General features: G+C 44.9%; 1 protein-coding gene across 1 annotated transcript; it reads right to left on the reverse strand.

Moving 5' to 3' along the window:
• Positions 1 to 1255: 1255 nt before the first annotated feature.
• Positions 1256 to 17815, reverse strand: Ythdf1 (YTH N6-methyladenosine RNA binding protein 1). Its single transcript, NM_173761.3, has 5 exons — positions 17563 to 17815; positions 17191 to 17215; positions 16014 to 16093; positions 7566 to 9086; positions 1256 to 2547 (listed from the first exon to the last, which is right to left on the reverse strand). Exons 1-5 carry the CDS (start codon positions 17587 to 17589, stop codon positions 2521 to 2523), a joined length of 1680 nt encoding a protein of 559 aa, NP_776122.1. The 5' UTR covers positions 17590 to 17815; the 3' UTR covers positions 1256 to 2520.
• Positions 17816 to 19402: the final 1587 nt, after the last annotated feature.

Below are 19402 nucleotides of genomic sequence, written 5' to 3' on the forward strand. Positions count from 1 at the left end.
TTATCTTCCAAGCAGAGACAGGCAGTTTGGGGAAAGCATGAGATCACTTCTTATCTGAATAGCACATGTCAGGTTGTACAGATGTAGACTGACATGGAAGAAGAGCTTTCAAGCATGCACCTGGGAAGTACAAACAGGAAGACTGGGATTTCAACACCAACCTGGGCTACATGACAGTTTTCAAAATGGAGAGAGGCAGCTAACTGTATTGTACCTTGGATTTGTGCTTTTCTTCCCTGCAAGAAAAAATGCTGGACAAACACTAAAATGAGCCAGCGAGATGGCTGAGTAGGTAAAGGTGATTGCTGCCAAACCTGATGGCCTGAGTTTGATCCCTGGATTCAGCAAGCAACGAATGGGCTTGCCCACAAGTTATCTTCTCATCTCCACACAGATGCTTGGTGTACATCCTTTGTCTTTAAGACATGTTTAACATGGCCAGCAAGATTTCGCCAACAGGACCCTGATACAGCTGTCTCATGTGAGGCTATGCCAGTGCCTGGCAAACACAGAAGTGGATGCTCACAGTCATTTATTGGATGGAACACGGGCCCCCCAATAGAGGAGCTGGAAAAAGTACCCAAGAGCTGAAGGGGTCTGCAACCCTATAGCTATAGGTTTGCAGACCCTATAGGTGGAACAATATGAACTAACCAGTATCCCCAGAGCTCATGTCTCTAGCTGCATATGTAGCAGAAGACGGCCTAGACGGCCATCATTGGGAAGAAAGGCCCCTTGGTCTTGCAAACGTTATATGCCCCAGTACAGGGGAACGCCAGAGCCAAGAAGTGGGAGTGGGTAGGTAGGGGAGCAGGGCAGGGGGAGGATACAGGGAACTTTCGGGATAGCATTTGAAATATAAATAAAATACCTAGTTAAAAGGGGGGGGGGGGGAGAAATGTTTAACATGTGAGATTTAGTTACTAGAGAGAGTACATTGGATGTCTACAACAGTGAATTTTCAGAAGACATAAGGGAGAGATCAAGGAGTACCAGCCTGGAGGCAAGTGTGCAAACGAAGTCATATATGGCTGCTGAACAGCTCGTCCACCTCTGTCAGCTTCACATTCTTACATAGTTGGGGACTGAATTCCAAGTCCTACATGGAGCTATGAAAGTTTCTCTGTCCCTTTAGTACCCAGGAGTAAGCAAAACTGCAGCCCTTGGCTTCCACTGCTTAGAGCAGACCCCATAGATTTTCAGCTATAAGAGAGAGACAAGGCACATATAGCAGGGAAAACAAGAACACACAAGCTTGCTCAACAGGTGTTTATTAAGGCTTGTATTCTCCTAGAGGACAGGTATCCGATGTTGTCCACGACTCCGTACAGGCAGTAACAGCTCGAGGAAGTGACACGTTCTAAATACAAGTCTAAATAATACAGCTTAAATGTTAACTCAGAGGGTCTTTTGGAGTAAATAGTTTCGGAAGGTATCTGCTCTCTAAGACAGTAAAGATCCTCTACAGTGGGCGCGTGCAGATTCAGTATGCGAGGGCGTCGGGCATGAGCACCACTTTCATGCTAAACTCCAACTCCAGATGGCGGTGAGCTCCTCCGAGGCTCCTCATTCCACAAAACATGATAGCAAATTTGTTTTCTAAAGGATTTTTTGTTTTTTTGCTTTTTTCACCCATTCAACAGAAAAAAAAAATAGACACACAGTGAAATTTACAGTCGGCAGCAGCATCCATCACACTGCCTGTACTATCAGATTCCTACAATTAAAGCTTAGCGTTACTGGTATAAAAACTTAAGACAGCATCAGGATTCTCTAGAGAAGAAAGAGGACAACTAAAAATGATCTACGAACAACTAAGAATGTCGCAAAGCTGAACCAGACTTAAAACACCTTCTAGTTCCTTGCCACAGAGCCCAAACCTCATGCAGTGGCAGACGGTGGCAAGGAGAACTGGAGCACCGCTCTGTGTGGGCACTAAACTATGGACAGCTTGCCCATAGACAGCTGTGAGCACACTTAAAACTAAAAGTTATTTGTCTAGTAGGAAACTCAAAAGGGCAGGTCAGCAATATGATGGATACCACAGATAGTAAAATGGCAAGCCACTTCAGTACTGTGAAGAGACATCAACAGCACATGCTGAATGGGCTTTTTGTTTGCTGTAAAGCAGGAGAGGACAAGAAATATGAAGTATCCTATAGGGATATTAAATGGCTAGATATAAGAATAAGAACATAATTTCTGCCAAAATAAAAATATCTTTGGGATGTATTAGGTGTTTTGTTTTGAAGAATATTTATATTTTGCATTAGGTCAATCTGACTGATAAGCTGACAAACAAAATACTCCTTTATTAGTGAGTTCTACAATATTATAATACATAGAAAAATACAAATGAATGCAGATCCATCTGGCAAAAATGAACTACAAAGATAAAGATGCAACAATCAACCCCGCACGAGGACGACACTGGAGCTGACTCGGAGACAGCACCAAGCATACAGCTTTAAAACTCTGTTTTCAAAGTCAACCATTAACCAAAAACAAACTGGCTTGTTCTTATTGTTTGTTTCGATTCTGTCTTTCCTGTAAAAAGAAGAGAAGAGGTTATAAGTTCATGAAGCACTTTGATTTGCAGATGAAGGCCCACAAAGTCGAGGCCTCAGGCCATTTTGTTAGCTGCAGCAAAAGGGGATGTGTGCTTGTCTGGTCTGTCCCTGCGGATCTAGTTCTGAACTACCAAGCAGCCTGGTCCCACAGACCAGGGCAGGAGCCACCATATGCTGTCCTATCCTTTCTCAAGACCCTCTGCACAGAAGTTACAGAGACATGTCCAATCATGTGTCTTCTGCCCACTCATCCCATGCCTCCCCTCCCCCAACCCAGCCAGCTCTCCCTCATGTGCCAATCATCCCAGTGAAAAAACAGTAGAACAACAAAAGCACCTGCACCCCAGGGAGGGACCAGCATGCACAGGGCAGGCACTCTAGCATGCCTAGTACAAAGGAATTATTTTTCTAAATTTCTTTAATTTTGACAAACCAATCACTCAGAAAATACCAAAATTTGACAGGCTATAAGTAAGCTCCAAGTCAGGACCAAGTATGATAGGAAGACAAGCTAGATCCACCTCGTTTAAGCCCTTCCCATCAGCTCAAGTTTCCTCTGTGGCCTCCAGCAGTACTGACAAAGTCCTCAACTGAACTGACTTCCTACATCCACAGACAGCTTCCTATCCCCAGCATGCATGTCACAGCAACCTGGAATTTACACCCAGTCTTCATGTCTGCCTAGCTGGTTTCTGATCAGTGCGTCCCATCTAGTAGCTACCTTGTCTCTCTAGCAATTCATCTAAATTCAGCCAATAACAAGGTGTCTCTGATGCAAGGAGCATGCACTACATACACAATGTTCTGTCCTAACCCTTTTTGGACCCACTGTACAGTAGTCACATATCTGTCTATCTGTCATACCCACACACACACACTCCCATCATCCCCAGTCTCCCTCATGTACCACTGTCATGCTATCTGAGAAAGTGCATAAATACAAAAAACTACATTCAGGTTAAAGGTTCAGTACCCAGCATGGTCATCCTAGGTGTGAACTGAGAAAGCTGTCTGTAGAATACCTATACAGTTACTGTAGTTTGTAATTGCTTACTTTAGGCTTGGTTTTGAGACAATGTTTCATGTACTTAAGGGTGGTCTTGAACTGATCCTTCTGCCCACACACACCTCTTAAGCACTGGGATCACCAGCACATGCTACTGTGCCTAACTACACCTGAGCCAAAATCTGTACTTTCCTTTGGGGCTAGCCTGGACTAAACAAATGCCAGCCACAGCAACGACTACCACCCAAAGTCCAAGGTGAGGCTTCTCACCCAGATCAATGAGTAGGAGGATCACTAGTAAGAATTCATAACCTTCTACCCTGAGGTGCAAAGAGAAAAACTCTTTTCAAGCAGAAGCCTGTCTCCCTAAAGTGCAATGGCTGCTATTAAAGCAGCTGGAGGAGGGAGACAGTGTCTGGCTCCTTTAGCCTTCAGTCCTAGCACATACCCCAGCACACAATACATGTGTAAAATGTAATGAGTAAAACCAAATTTAAATGGAAAAAAGAAAGTATCTGAGACCCTGTCTCAAAAACAAACAAAATAACCAAAATAACAGGTGTAGAGGTGGCCTTCAATTCGAAAGCCCAGGAGGCAGAGAGGTACATGGATCTCTGTAAGTTCAAGACCAGCCATAGCTATATAGTGAGACCCCATCTCAAAACAACAAACATTAAAACAAAACAAAACAACAACCACCAAGGTGTCAGGCTGGAGAGATGGCTCAGTGTGGTTAAGAGCACTGACTGCTCTTCCAGAGGTCCTGAGTTCCATTCCCAGCACCTACATAGTAGCTCACAACTATCTATAACAGGATCCAAAGCCCTCTTCTGGTGTGTCTGAAGACAGTGACGGTGTAGTCACATACATAAAATACATAAATAAATCTTTAAAACAAAAACAAGGTATCAAAGTAGGACTTGGAGGCCAGCTTGGACTATAAAGTGAGTTCCAGAACAGCCACAGCTACACAGAGAAACCATGCCTTAGAAAAATGAAAGAAAGGAAAGAAAAATTAGCATATTTTCCTATTTATAGTTGGATAAGAAAACTCTGAAAAGGAAACTGAAAAATGTTAGCTATGTTTTGCTTTCTTTTTTTTTTTTTTTTAAAGATTTATTTATTGTATATGAGTACACTGTCACTGTTTCAGACACACCAGAAGAAAGCATTGGATCCAATTACAGATGGTTGTGAGCCACCATGTGGTTGCTGGGAATTGAACTCGGGACCTCTGGAAGAGCAGTCAGTGCTCTTAACCGCTGAGCCATCTCTCCAGCCCCCTATGTTTTGCTTTCTAAACATCAGATGCTACTTGAAAGTGGTGAGGTCTGTCAATGATGAACATAAGATGGGTCTGTCCTCAGGTCAGGAGAACCTTGGGTGTCTCCAGGAGCCTCACCCACTTACTTTGTAGGCACATTTTAGCCTAAGGAAGGAGCAGCTCTTCACACTTCACCCCACTTTTCTTTGAGACAGGGAACTTAAGAGATCCACCTGCCTCTGTATCCTGAGTGCTGGGATTAGAGGTGTGTGCCGCCTTCACTCAGCTTTCCACTTCATTCTTAACAGCCTAGATTCTCAACCCCCAAACACCCAACTTCTAGATAAACTAATAGCCCAGCCTCCTTGGAGGGAAAAACAGAATAGCTGGTGGGCAACTGGCATAAGTCCCAACAAAGATGTGAATCATCAAAGGACTGTCCTACACTGGGTAAAGAGATGTTTGAAATTCCACTAAAACAATTTTTAAAAAATCAGAGTATTCATTTGTCTTCTTCAATAATACAATTTAATAGTTTGGGTAAGAGTCACCAATCCTCTCTAGGATGTTCTTCATGCTGACCTCCAGAATGGTCACCTAACCACCAGGGACCCTGACTATATGCTAATTAACTTTTAACCCCTGCAGGTCACTCAAAAGGTTTACCACAAGACCAGAGACCTAACAGACATGGCTGCCTCAGAATCAAGTTTATAATGTAAGTTTTAAGATGGTAGAATTAGGAGCTAACACTTTTCTTGCCAAAGACCTGGATTTCATTCTGAGCATATACATCTCTAACTGCAGGTTCCAGGTGGATCTAATACCTTCATCTGTCTTTTGCAAGTATCTGCATGCATAAGATGCATGTGAACTCATGAAGGCACACAAAAAAAACTTAAAAGAGTTAAAAAAAAAACAGTAAGAAAAAGTTTTAAAACAATTGGGATTTTAAAGATACAAGCAGATGAGGGGCAGAATTTTATTTATCCCTAAGCCTATCACCAATCTCTGAGAGCTAGTATATTTTTAAAGAACCGAACAGTCTCTTGTTTTCTGAGATATTATTTATTTGTATGCTTGTGTTTTACCAGTATATATAGGTCTATGTACTGCATGAGTGTAGTGCCCTTGGAGGCTAAAGAGGGTGTCAGATCTCGTGAGACAGGAGTTACAGACAACTGCTGTCATATGGGTACTGGGAATCAAATCCAGGTCCTTGGGAATACCAGTCAATCACTGAGCCATCTCTCCGGCTCCACCCACTGCATTTTAATGGAACTCTTAAAAATTCAGTATTTAAAAGAAAACTATGCATGAACACAAACAGCTCTAGCTACTAGACAAAAGTAGTACCCAAGTTTCATTCACTATCCTTGCTCTAATGGAGGCAGACACTGCACTAACAGTACTGTGCTAACACAGTGGTCCCAGGTGGTTTCATCTATAAATGCTCTAGGTATCTTCAGTTTGCATAAATATACATATGATGATACTAGCAAAACAAAATCACTAACAACTATTTCTAAGAACACAAGCCACTTTTATGGAATGCCTATTATTTATACCCAAAAAGCTAAACCTACAGAATTTCAGTTACTGGAAATAAATGCCATCTCTTTCTTAATGTTTTATTAGTACCTGTGATAAGGGTAACTTAATGGTACTTGCAACAACATTACTACCTTGCTTTCTCCACATCTCCTTCCTCAAAATGCTTAATTATTCATATGAGCAAGTTACCTAACTCGGGACAAAAAGATTGGAAGCCAATCCAACAAACATTTCAAGAAAAGAAACGACAATCTCAGGATGAATACTCTTTGAGTAATAAAGGCTTCAAAATATACATTAAGATCTGTCTCAAAAAAAAAAAAAAAAAAAAAAAAAGTCAAAGCCGGGCGTGGTGGCGCACAGCTTTAATCCCAGCACTTGGGAGGCAGAGGCAGGCGGATTTCTGAGTTCAAGGCCAGCCTAGTCTACAGAGTGAGTTCCAGGACAGCCAGGGCTACAAAGAGAAATCCTGTCTCCAAAAACCAAACAACAACAAAAAAGAACTGTCTCATTTCTGAAAACCATTTGTTATGAAGACCAGATGGCTTCAGTTAAAAATATCTCCAGCCAAATGGACCTAACCATATAACCATTAATTTCAAAATATCTGGATCCCAAGTCAACTCCTTATCACCCCTGCCTCAACACACCATTCTCTTTAGTACTTAAATGATGTAAGTTTAAGTTCTCCCAAACTGCAGGCCTTCTAAGTTCCTAAAGATCAACAGGAAGTGACTGTTAGACCCAGAGCTTCCAACTGCTATGTGGAAGCATAAATCCTTGGGCAGGTGGGACATCACAGTGCAGCCAATGCTACCTCATGGCTGTTCTCCCTGGGCCACAAACACTGATTTCTAAGTGTGCTTAAATGGACAGACAATACAGAGAATAGTTTCCACACATTCTCACTCTCTGTTCTCATGTACACAGGGTCCAGATTACCATATTTTGTAACGGGAGTAAGTTTCATTTACATTCACTCAAAACACCACACTACTGGCTCATCCCAGTGATGTGATAGCTAAGTTATGAGATGCCACCTGTACTGTTTCAACTTAATCTGCACTGACTAAGGCCAGTCAGGAAAATGCCACTAGACCAACAGACTGTCCATTATACTCCAGCCTGCTGTGCAGGTCACCTGTGTAAGAGGTACCTAAGAACAACTCACCTTACGCACCACCTCCTCTTCCTCCTGGCGCTTCTCATAATGAGAAAAGTCGTCAAAGATAGAGGTTGTGTGCTTATAGGAAGCGATAATCTTCAGCACTTGTTTTGCTTTTTCTAAGGGCACCTCCTGTGTATCACGGGAGTTTGTGACAGGTTTGTTGTCGTTATTCTCCAGTCTGATGTGCCGCAGCTGGTTGTTGGGCACATCCTTCACAAAAATCCACTTCACATCAAACTTTCCCTTCCACTTGTCCTGAGACCAGACCCCAGCGCTGGTGCCGTAGTCCACAGGGGACTTCATCTCTGCCACCCCACAGAAATGTCCACTCCCATTGACACTGAAGAGGAGATAAACAGGCCCCTTGCTGCTCATGGAGCGGAAGGCGCCGTCCAGGCGCTTGTTGCCGTGTTCAGTACTACACCAGATGGAGTACTTGATGGAGCGGTGGATGTCGTCCTCAGAATAGCTCTTGATGATGAACACCCGCCCACTCTTAAGATTCCAGTCGAACTCTTTAGGGTTATAGCTGTGGGCAGCTTTCAGTTTCTCCAGGACAGGGTGGGATTCTACACTCGGGGCAGAAGTAGGTTGGGCATTTCCAACAGAGTTACTGTCACTGTTGGCCCCTCCACTCTGCCCAAATGCTGCATTTCTGTTTCGAGGAGCCACCCAGCGGGGTTGAAGTGGCTGCTGAGGGCTCTGATACTGTGGCTGGACCAAAGGTGGGGGCTGAACAGGGAGAGGTTGAGCTACCTGCTGGGGCTGTGGGGCAGCCTGGGGGGATGGTGTCTGCTGGGGGGCGGAGGCCTTTGGAGCAGGGCCCTTGTTATCCCAAGTACCAATGTCCATGTTATGCTTGATAGGGGGAGGAGGCAGTGCACCCCCAACTATCGGCCCACTCTTTGTTTTCATCTTAGGCTGTGGTTTTGCAGGCTTGCTAGCAATGGCTGCCCATGAAGTTGGTTTTGAAACTGGCATGTTTACATTTGTCCCACCATTGCCAGAAAGGACACCAGTCAGTGCCACACTGTTGACAACTGAACCCACCGTCTTAACTGCAGAGGTGGTAACATCCCCAATCTTCAGGCCAACCATGCCCTGCTCCAGACTGTTCATCCCAGGGGCCTTGTTGAGGGAGTCACTGTGAAAACCTGTCTGCCCATCAACAACTGTGCCACCAAGGGAGCTAGGTGGGTAAGTGTAACTGCTCCCATAGGCTGAGCTCTGAGTCTGCTGCCCCTGAGAACCACTTGTCCCCCATGCTGAGAATGCAGGGTTTTCAGGGAAAAAATTAAACCTGTGCTGGTAAATGTTGTTCCCCAGACCCCCAGGCTGCCCAAAAACAGCATCATGCATGAAGTGATGGTCTCCATTACTAAGTTGTCCATAGGTAGTGAGATACGGGATGGGAGGGTCCCCTGCAGTGGACCATGGTGCCTCGCTGAGGGAGTAAGGAAATCCAATGGATGGTGGATAGTAACTGGACAGGTAAGGATCACTCATCGAGGGGTAACTGTTACTCTGTGAAAATAAACAAGTGATGAATTAGACAACTGTCAGACAGCTCAGCATGCTGACCACCTCATACACAGGTGCAGAAACCAGCCTAATATAATATAGCACACAATTATTTCTTCCTAAATGACAGATATGGCCACCAATGTCAAAACAAAAGTCATTAGTAACAAATGCAAACCAGACTGCTGTCTCAAAGCACAAAGCCTGCTTTGTAATGATCTGAACTCAGGTGAAATGACCCAGTCAAACCACCCTTCTGCCGTCACCATCTGAGGAATCCAACCCAGTCCTGCAGTAGGAATATTTACAACAAACACTGATAGCACAGCAGAGCACGAGGACAGCCTTAACAATGCACTAAGATGACTCTGACAGTCAATAAGACCAGCAGACTCCAGCTCACTGACCTAACACACACCTAGGCACTGGTATTCAATGTCACCTTCAAGACTCTCCTACACAATATTCCTGATAGCTACCCCAGCTGGGTTTTTCTAGGGTCTGCTCTTCACATTTCATGGTTTCCTGAGCACACTTATGGGTGCTCAGAGCGGAGCACAGGCTCCTCTGCTGTGCCTTTACCAGTATCGAGTCCATGGAGTGAGTTCTTAACCCCTGCTGATACCAGAAGACCCACTTTAGTAAAGTCTTCCTAAGCCCCAACTCCACCCATAGCAGAAGCTTCTAAGAGGGGCAAAAAGATAGGAGGGTGGAATGCTTCACCATCCTGACCTGGTAGCCTCACTATACCTCTAAGGAGTTTCCTAGCCTGTAGGTGTAGACTGCAGAGTTGGAAGCTCTAGGAAACCATCCTTTGGAGAGACACTCAGCCAAGGTTTGGTGAGAATTAGGCACCGTGCTTTGGGCTCAATTTCAGTTTCTACCTCAACCAACAGGCCAGTTTTTATTACCTTATTATATTTCTTTTCAATCTCTGAAAGGGAAGCATCAGTGATGTAAGTGAAGAGACCTTCCTATAGCATGGCAATCTGTGTTTGGGGGGTGGACATGTCCAGTGAAAGTAAGAAAGCTCCACTAGGCACCACACAATTTCAGAACTATCACTTAACATGAAGTAATTGCTTCCTTGTAATGAAAACTTTTAACATCCACAAACAGGTCACTATAAATATTCTATAAACAAAACAAAACAAAAAAACAACCAACCAAACAAACAAAAAAACTTGTTATATCTTCTCTTGAAAAGATTTCAGTGATTCTGGCTCTTCCATTGCAGCTTCCTGTTACGTACCTCCTCCAAGCATCCTTCAAATGAGCCTGAGCAACAAGGCCAGGGGGAAGAAGAATCTATGAGGTCTGAGCACAAGTCTTGCTCTGTGAGGGAAGTATACCTTCATGGATACAAAACAGAGGCCACAGTCCTTCCAAAGAAGACCAGTCCTCTTCCCTCTCCTTAGCTAACACTTTATGCATGACAAATAGAGAGACAGAAGGGAAGACCTAGTTGTGGTCTGTCATTCTAACCCACTGGCCACAAACCAACAAGCAGCAGTAAGGACTCAGAAAAGATACTCAGGTCACTCCAACATATACCTAGGCCTTAACTGAGATTGACTCAATTTAGGATTGTTAGGTAAGATCCATCACAACAACAACAACAGCTCTCAAAGCCCTCCAGAAATATTACCACCTGAAGAACAGGCATAGAATGCAGGTCACACACAGAGATATATAAATACCACACAATAGGTGCCCCCCCCCCCCATTATTCTCCAGCCAGTTCTGGCCAAATGCTACTTGAACTTGTAGGTGCAAAGCACATACCTCCCTAACATCCTGCCCCAAATCCTAAAATTGTGTTTCTTTCAGATCCTAATACAAAGATTCCAGCTAACTTTCTCTGCAAAAATCACCACACCTCAAGACCAGGGTGTGATGCTTCAACTAAAAATGTACATGTAGAAACACACTTGTAGGGCAGAGACACAAAGAAAAAAAAGCATCAGCAGTGCCTGCCTGCAAGATACAGCCTTGGGGAAACCTCACTGCTTCTCAGGAGTTGTAGAGTGGAGATGGAATAAGCAAAGATAAATTAAACCCTATGGAAAAGGTAAAATCCCAGATTAAAAGGTCATTGTTTACTAAGATCTCCTGAAAAGTGCTACAGGCATCCTCCAGAAGTCCAAACACCTAGCCACACCCTCCCTTTGCTTCTGAACCAGCAGCCACACCTCTCCTAACTCTCTCCACAGCACAGTCAAACTGTGCTTTAGGCCAACTCCAGTTTTTACCTCAACCCCACGGACACACCAACTTCTATTACCTCCTTATTTCCTTTCAGTTGTTGAAGTAGAAGCATCAAGCTACTTTGTAAAGCTATCTCAACCAGGTTATTTTATGCAGAAGAAACCTGTAGCAGCTGCTCCCACAACTCTGTAAGCCAAGCTGACTGCCAGTCCATGATATACAACTTTCCTGGGAAGGAAGTGGTTCCCATCAGTCTGTAGTACATGGTGCCTATTCTGGTTGAGATGTGTAGCTACTTAGCTCAAGTATGACCTGGAAATAAATACACTGGTGCTGCTGGTAAAGCATGCAGAACCTGTCCAAGCTATCCACCTCCCTCTGTATGGTCAGGCACAGGCTTGTGGATTCATGCTCACTTGTAAATAACCCAAGCAAACGGTCCCTTCTGGCTCGGTAGCTCCCCAGTATCATCGAAGGTATAGTATGAAAGTGGTTTACCAGAGACACAGATGAATAAACTGTTATGCAACCAAACTCAAAAGTTGCTCTTCACATATGAAACACACCTCTAAGTACAACACTTGGGTTCTCACAGCTCATCAGATGACTGGGTAGTACCATATTTAAGATTTCTAATCAAAGCTGGTGTACAAGACCACACAAGGAAGGCAAACACATCTTCCAGGCAAAGCCAGAGACCACTGACAGGTGAAAATACAACTTGGAGCTCTTAGGCCTCTTCTTCCTGATCCTGATAACTAGAAAATTATATAAACAAAGTAGAGACTCCAAAAAATTAAAGAGAATTTAAATAACCATGTCGGCTGTTATCCCTACATCATTTGGAAACAGTAAAGAATAATAAAGCCATAAAATCTGTTCTAGGATTAAAGAGTTTTTGTTCACTTATTATTAATCCAAGTTTAATCACATTGAATGACAAGGGGGACAGATTTTAAATGACTAGAATACTTCTGCACTTTTTTTTTTCTGAGAAGGAAAGAACTCTGAGACTATTTGAACAATGAGATGACTGAAACTGGAAGGAGATGCAGGACAGTCTCTTCCCAGCCCCACAGATCATCTCTGGACCATGCTGAGACACATGCTCTTCTTCATCAAATTAAATCCATTATGTTTAAGGAAGCACTAAGGGCAAGGCTGGAGAAAGGTGAGCAAGTGTCTAGGACTCCTGGGACTGCTGGGACTGCTGGGACTGCTGTCAGTCAGCACGCACACACTAACTTCAGGAGGAAATGACAGACAAAGGATATGTTAGAGAACCCTGACAACACGCTCACTCAGCCAGGCACTTTCCTGGTCTTTCCTCAGGGCTGATCCCTCTGAGACTGTGGTGTGAACCCCTTTTCTGACTGATAAGCAGAGACAGCAGTTTCTGACAAGAATTTTTACATCTGTTTAAGCAACTTGCTAAAGAGCAAATAAAGACCCATTGCATCCTTCCCTTTCCCCTCTGGGAAGCTGTAGTGGTAGCAAATCCCTCCTTACTGGATACCACCACTGGAACTTTTAAGGACATTTATAGATGTACATATAATCACAAAAATCCAAGCCAGACACAGGCTGGATGGCCATGCACATAAGTGCTAATCCAAGCCTACTAGAACTGCATAGACATGGCAGTAATCCAAGTGTCAAGTTTCTCCCAGATATTCACAAACAACAGAGGCTGCGTATGCTCAAACAAGGCACAGCATTATTTAATTTAACTCTGGCTGCAGGCAAAGAAACCACATAAACACTGATAAAAACCTTTCATGATTGAGGAGGCTCAATTTTCAAGATAAGCTAAGAGCTCCCAAGGCCAGCAGTTCCTCACAAATGAGCAGAGGTACAACCTTCAGCGTGGCCACGTGGAACATGAGTGGCAGTGTCCAACCAGCATCTTAAATAACCTTTGGGCACAAGGATATACTACAGAAAAGTAGGGGGGCAGAATGGCATTTTGGCCCCATATGAAGAAACAAGCAACACTAAGAGAGCAGGCACCTGCTAAGTGACTGGAGACTCCATGGTCCACACAGGTAAAGGCTGTTATGCTGGCCCTCAGCTGCTTCATGCCTAAGGGAAGGCCTGAAAGCCTCCTGTGCTGCTACTTTCTACAAACCTCCTAATAAAGCTGGGCATTTCTAGGAAATTTATTCTTAAGCAATATGCTGCAAGTACTTTACTAAAAAGTACATCTGAACTTAGACATGAGGTGCCACTTTAAAGCTATTTACTAAGGGTGCTATCTTGAAGAACAACATTCCTTTTCACAATTTCCCCAAGACTTCAGGGACATGCAATTGACAGTAAGGGGGAAAATTGATTCTACTTTTAAGAAACGCCTCCCAAGTATTCCATGAGTTCCTACTTTATAAAAACATTTCAAACATAGTAAAGCAACCCTTGTTCCTTGTTTTAATATTTAGTATATATCACTGCTATAAAAGAACCAGGAACCAGGCAGTGGTGGTGAAAGCTTTTAATTCCAGCACTCAGGCAGCAGAGGTAGGCAGATCTCTGACTCTGAGGCCCAGCTTAGTCTACAGAGGAAGTTCCAAGACAGCCAGGGCTACACAGAGAAATCCTGTCTTGAAAAACCAAATAAAAAAGAAAACCAGGAAACATGCTATTCAAAAGAATAGTTTTGTTTAACTTCTTGTTCTTGTCATGGCCAATAGCCCATGACTAAGGCCAAGTCAGTTCTGCAACCCTATAATGACTGCCCAGATATTCAGGGCCAACCATGCAACCATATAGGTTAAGGCTCCCTCAGACTCTTAGGCTTCTGATATCTCAATGTGGTGGAAAGAAACATGGAGGAAAGTTATATAAAATGCTCTAAGATGACCTAGAAGGGCAGATGAGCAAAAAATAAAAAATAAGGGGGGGGGGGGCAGGTAATCTATTTCCTTCTGGTACAACAACCAGGCAAAAAGTCTTGCTTGACTCTAAATATGCAGCATGCATTTAAAAGTGGCAGAGACATGTGCTGGAAAGGTGGCTTAGAGGTTAAGAGCACTGACTGCTCTTCCAGAGGTCCTGAGTTCAATTCCCAGCAACCACACGGTAGCTCACAACCATCTGTAATGGGATCTGATGCCCTCTTCTGGTGTGTCTGAAGACAGCTACAGTGTACTTATGTACATAAAATAAAGAAATAAAATCTTTAAAAAAAAGTGGCAGAGACTATGGTTAAATCTAAATTTCAAATTGTATATGGCTTTCTGTTTGTTTATTTTGAGATAGGTCTTACTACTACTTAACCCTGGCTGGCCTTGAATTCCTTTGTCTCTACCCTTGAATACTAGAAATAAGTGTGTACCACCATGCCCAGATTGCCTATGGTTTTTAAGCAGGGCAATTTTGTTACCAGGAAACACCTTGCAGACAATTTTCATGGTAGCTGCACAGGGAATCTAGTGGGTGGAAGCCAGGGTGTGCAGGGAACAGCCAAAAAATGCTTAGGCATAAAATGCCCATGGCCCCAGTAGGTTAGAGGAAAGAGACACGAAGGTAAGAGGGGCACCTTGGGGAAATGTGAAGCTGCTATGATCATCATACATTGCACATACACATGACATGCTAAAAGGACTCATTAAAACAATGTTTAATTGCCTGGGCTGGAGAGATGGCTCAGATTTTGAGTACTTGCTGCTCTTGCAGAGGACCACAGTTCAGTTACCAGCACCCTATATGGCAACTGAACTGTGGTCTGCTGCAAGAGGCAGTTCACAACCACCTGTAACTCTAATTCCAGAGGCTCTTACACCCTCTTCTAGACTCTGAGGTCACCTGTGCATGTATACACACACACACACACACACACACACACACACACTTAAAAAATAAAAGTACTGACTGAGGAGATGGCTCAGTTTGAAGTGATAGCCACTCAAGCTTTAGGAACAGAGTTTGGATCCCCTCAAACCCATGTAAATACCAGATGAGTGTGGTGGCTACTTGTAAAAACAGGAGAGTCCCAAAATAATTGAGACTTAGCCACACTGGCAAGCTCTGGGTCCAAGAGACCCTGCATCACTGAATAAAGCAGAAGGTGACAGAGGATCATTCCTGACATCCCCACCCCACTCGCACACCTCCCTGGACACACAGACCTATGCACATACATATACATGAAAACAGAAGGGGCTCTACAGTTCCAAAGGTAAGAAATGCTGACCATAAGGTACTAATTCTGTGCTTTACACATACCCTCTCCAATGCCAATCTCCCCAACAGTCCTGCAAGCAGGATTCTTTGATTCATACAAAAAGAAACTAAGATTCAAGGACGGCAAGTCTCCTGATGCAGGTAGGAGTCTGCTGCACTGTCCAGAACTTACCTACTCTCCTAGCTCCTCTAACCCTCCAGAGACAAAACAAAGATGGCACAAAGCTTCAGGGAACCATACAGTCCTATACACCATTAAAAAAAAAAAAAAAAAAAGCGCTCCATCCCCAGCCCACAAATGCTAAAAGTCTGCCTGTACCCAATCTCCATGGGATGCTGTTCTACAGAGAGAAAACTATCTTTAACACACAAGCACAGGCCCAACAGGAAGACCTGCACAAAGCAAATCTCAAGACCGTTCTATCATTTCTAATACTTTCGAGACTGTCTCTTTGATGTTTGGGATAGAAAAGTAGAAATATTATAGTAAATGTGTTACAAGCAAATTATTTTTAAAAAAATATGCTAATAAGATAAACTCACCGGATTGGACTGTCCAGAAAGGTAGGGCTCAAAGTCATTGTCATGAACTGCATCCTTCTGATGCAAAGAACCATTTTGTACTAGAACAAAAAGTTGCAAAATATTACCTTCAAGCTTTAAAAAAATTTACTTTTAAGCATGAAAACCTTAGTAAAGTCTATTTTCATCAGTTTTTAGCAGATATGATCTTTCAAAATGGGCACACTCTATAGAGAGCTGATGTTTACATGACTAGTTAAATGGCATTGCACAACTTTTCTTAAATTCCTTTTTTTTTAAAAGTAAAAATATAATCATAATTCGGTCAGATGTCATTTTGTTGCAACCAGACTTGGAGCCAGTTTTGTGATTTCCCTCCCCACCCCCCGCCCCAAGGTGGGACCGAACCCAGGGTTTCCCTATTCCAATCCAATACTCTACTCCAGGCAAATAGCGGACACATGCTTTAAGAGCCTAGTTATGCAGAGATCTGAGGGCAGGATGCTCAGCTGGAAAGGGCTGTAACCTAAGCTTACTATCATCTGATTCTCCACTTACTTTCCACTGTTACAGTGCACAGCCAGGAAAGGAAAGGAAAGGAATGGTAAATAAAGTGTTGGGCCTTTTCCAATCTTAAAACACGATGAGCCATATTTGGTTACACCCAAGTAACAACAACATGCACTGGTTAAAAACAGTCTTCCCAGGATTTAGTGTCACTCTGGAGTTCTCATAAGAGTTTTGGAAGTTTATTACAAGCCAGAATATCACAGGAGATAACAATAAACTTACAATGACTATAGCTAAGGATGGAGGGCAGGGCCTCCGGATCCACAGCTAGCTGGCTGACTCTCCTCCAGAGCCATCCACTACCTAGCAACAGAGGACCAGTCAGTCACTCAGACCTCTGCGAGGCCGTCTGATCACCATTTCTTTCCCCACCAGGTAACTGTTCTGGCAGGGTCAAGGGGGAAATTGCAAAATATTATCTGAACTACTCCGGGTACGCCTTTATTTTTCTAGTTCCCCTCCAATCTGTCAAGTACCCCGGAAATAGAAACTTTCATCTCCTCCAAGCTTACGGGAGGAAACTAAGTTTCAGATCCCAGGCTGGCTTGGTGGACTTTCTCTGTCCACACGGACTGGCGCTGCCCCGTTCTCCTCTCAAGTCCGGACAACTTCCCGGAACTCTCCTCACCTTTATTATCTTGTCCTTTTGTTCTCTGCATCGCCGCAGGCCAGGATATGCGGGTGGACACCACCCAGCCCGGGAAAGGAAACACAAAGTTACTATCCGAAAAGAACGCTACCCGGAGGGCGACCCGACCCCGACCGGGCCTCCAGATCTCCCACACTTTGATCACAGCCAAGCCCAGCGACCCCGCCATTGGACCCCAGAACCGTGGCCCGGCCTGGTATTCAGATCTTCGACCCGGCCTCCCTGTTCCCAGTCCGGACCCCGCACCCTAACCCCAGCTCAGCCTCCAGGTCCCCGGCGCGGCCCAGACCGCAACCTGTCTTGCCCTGTCCACGGCCTGCTCTCGTGACCGTGGTCCCGAGACGCCCCTACCTGGGGGTCCACGCTGGTGGCCGACATGCTTCATGAACAGCGCGGCGCGGGACCCGGGCGCCGCCGGCTCGGGCCTCCCACGAGGCCGGGCCTGTCACGCCGCGCGCGGCCCCGTGCCCCGCCGCCAACTCCGCGGGTGCGGCCGGGCGCGGCGGCAGCTGTAGGCACGCGGGCCGGAACAGCGGGAAGCAGCGGAAGGTAGCGGACAGGCTGAGGGGGCGCCGACTCCAATGGCGGCCGCGGCGGCTGGGACGAAGCTACGCGACGTCAGCGCGCGGGGCAGGCCGGGAGCGCCGTCGAGTCGCCACCATTGCGCCTGCGCACCGTCGCTCCTCGCCCAGGATTTCGCGCTTGGGACTCAGTCTCGCGCTGGAGGGGCGGGACCGGACCGGATGGGGCGGGGCGACTCGAGAGTCACGTGGGGCTCCTGGGGCGGCGCCTATTGGGGAGACGGTGTGAGGTTGTAGTTTAGCTACACCTGTCCCAGAGTTTTGTGGCTGCTGGGCTGGCCTCCTAGCCTGCCCCGTGACAATATGAACCTGACAGGAGTGTGCCAGAATAACCAGTATTCGCGTTAGATTCTGTACCTGATTCCATCACCCAGGGTAAAAACAAGAGGACTTTGAGGAAAGCTAGACGGCCCCCTTTGGGTTCCACGTGGGGAAAGTTCATCCGTCAAAGAGTCTCCAACAAAGAACTCACCCCATTAGCCATTTAGCCATTCACTTTCAGGCAAGCTCTTTGCTCAGTGAACCTGCTACCACACACAGACTCCTCCTCCCTGTTCCCGTCGTTAAAAAAAGTTTTATTTGAGGTTTAGAGCAATGGCTCAGTGCTCAAGACTACTTGCTGTTCTTACAAAGGACCTGGGGCTAGTTCCAACACCCACATGATGGCTTACAATTCTCCAGTCTCAGGGGTTCCAGAACTCTTTTTCTGGCATTGAATGCACGTGATGCATATATAGACAAGCAGGCACACACACACACACATAAAATAAAACAAATCTTTTGAATGTAATTTTAAAAAGATTTATTAATTTTAATCTTATGTGTATGAGTGTTTTGCCTGCATGTATGTCTATGCACTGCATGTGTGCCTGGTGCTCAAGGAGGCCAGAGGAGGGTGTCAGATACCCCAGAACTGGAGTTATAGATGGTTCAGACCCCAAAGTGGATGCTGAGAATTGAACCTAGATTCTCTAAAAGAGCAGTAAATGCTCTTATACCTTGACCCTGAGCCATCTCTCCAGCCCCTTTAAAATAAATGTTATTTGTATGAGTGTTTTGCTTGCATGTATATATGTGCACTATAGGTGCACTTGGTGAATGTGAAGGGTCAGAAAAGGTGTCTGATAGCCTGGAACTGGAATAACAGGCAAATTTGTGACCTATCATGTGATTGCAAGAACATTGCTAGGGACCAAACCCCAGATGCATCCACACATCCCTTCTGGGGCATGTTTGGTCCCTGGATTTGTTGTAGTAAATGTCCTAGCTTCTGATGCACATCATCAATAGGAGGACACCAGAGCGAGGCACATGCAGGTGGATCACTGGGTTGAAGGGCACAGCTGTCAGCCATTTTGTAGATGTTAGATGTCCTCCAGGGAAGCTGGGTTGAAGTTTCTGTTGAAGAGCTGATGGATGGAGCCCAGAGGCTATAAGCTCTGTATTCAAGTAACACCTGGCTGGAACAAGCCTTTGCTGTGTGCTGGGCTTGGTTCACTCAACAGCTGGCCCTATGAAGGCCAGCCGTGAGGACACCTATCCATGCTGACAGACACAGATGCTCAAATGAGACAGCCCCTTCTCTATGAATGCCCTCTTGAGAATGAACA

This window comes from Mus musculus, chromosome 2 (genome assembly GCF_000001635.26).
Source record: "Mus musculus strain C57BL/6J chromosome 2, GRCm38.p6 C57BL/6J".
Classification (NCBI taxonomy): domain Eukaryota; kingdom Metazoa; phylum Chordata; class Mammalia; order Rodentia; family Muridae; genus Mus; species Mus musculus.

Excerpts from the sequence above, each read along its gene's own strand:
- Ythdf1 (NM_173761.3), bottom strand. The coding sequence starts at position 17,589 with ATGTCGGCCACCAGCGTGGACCCCCAG. Across the intron at positions 16,094-17,190 it reads AAAAGGACAAGATAATAAAG|TACAAAATGGTTCTTTGCAT; the intron begins GTGAGGAGAGTT and ends TTTTTGTTCTAG. Across the intron at positions 2,548-7,565 it reads AAGAGGAGGTGGTGCGTAAG|GAAAGACAGAATCGAAACAA; the intron begins GTGAGTTGTTCT and ends TTCTTTTTACAG.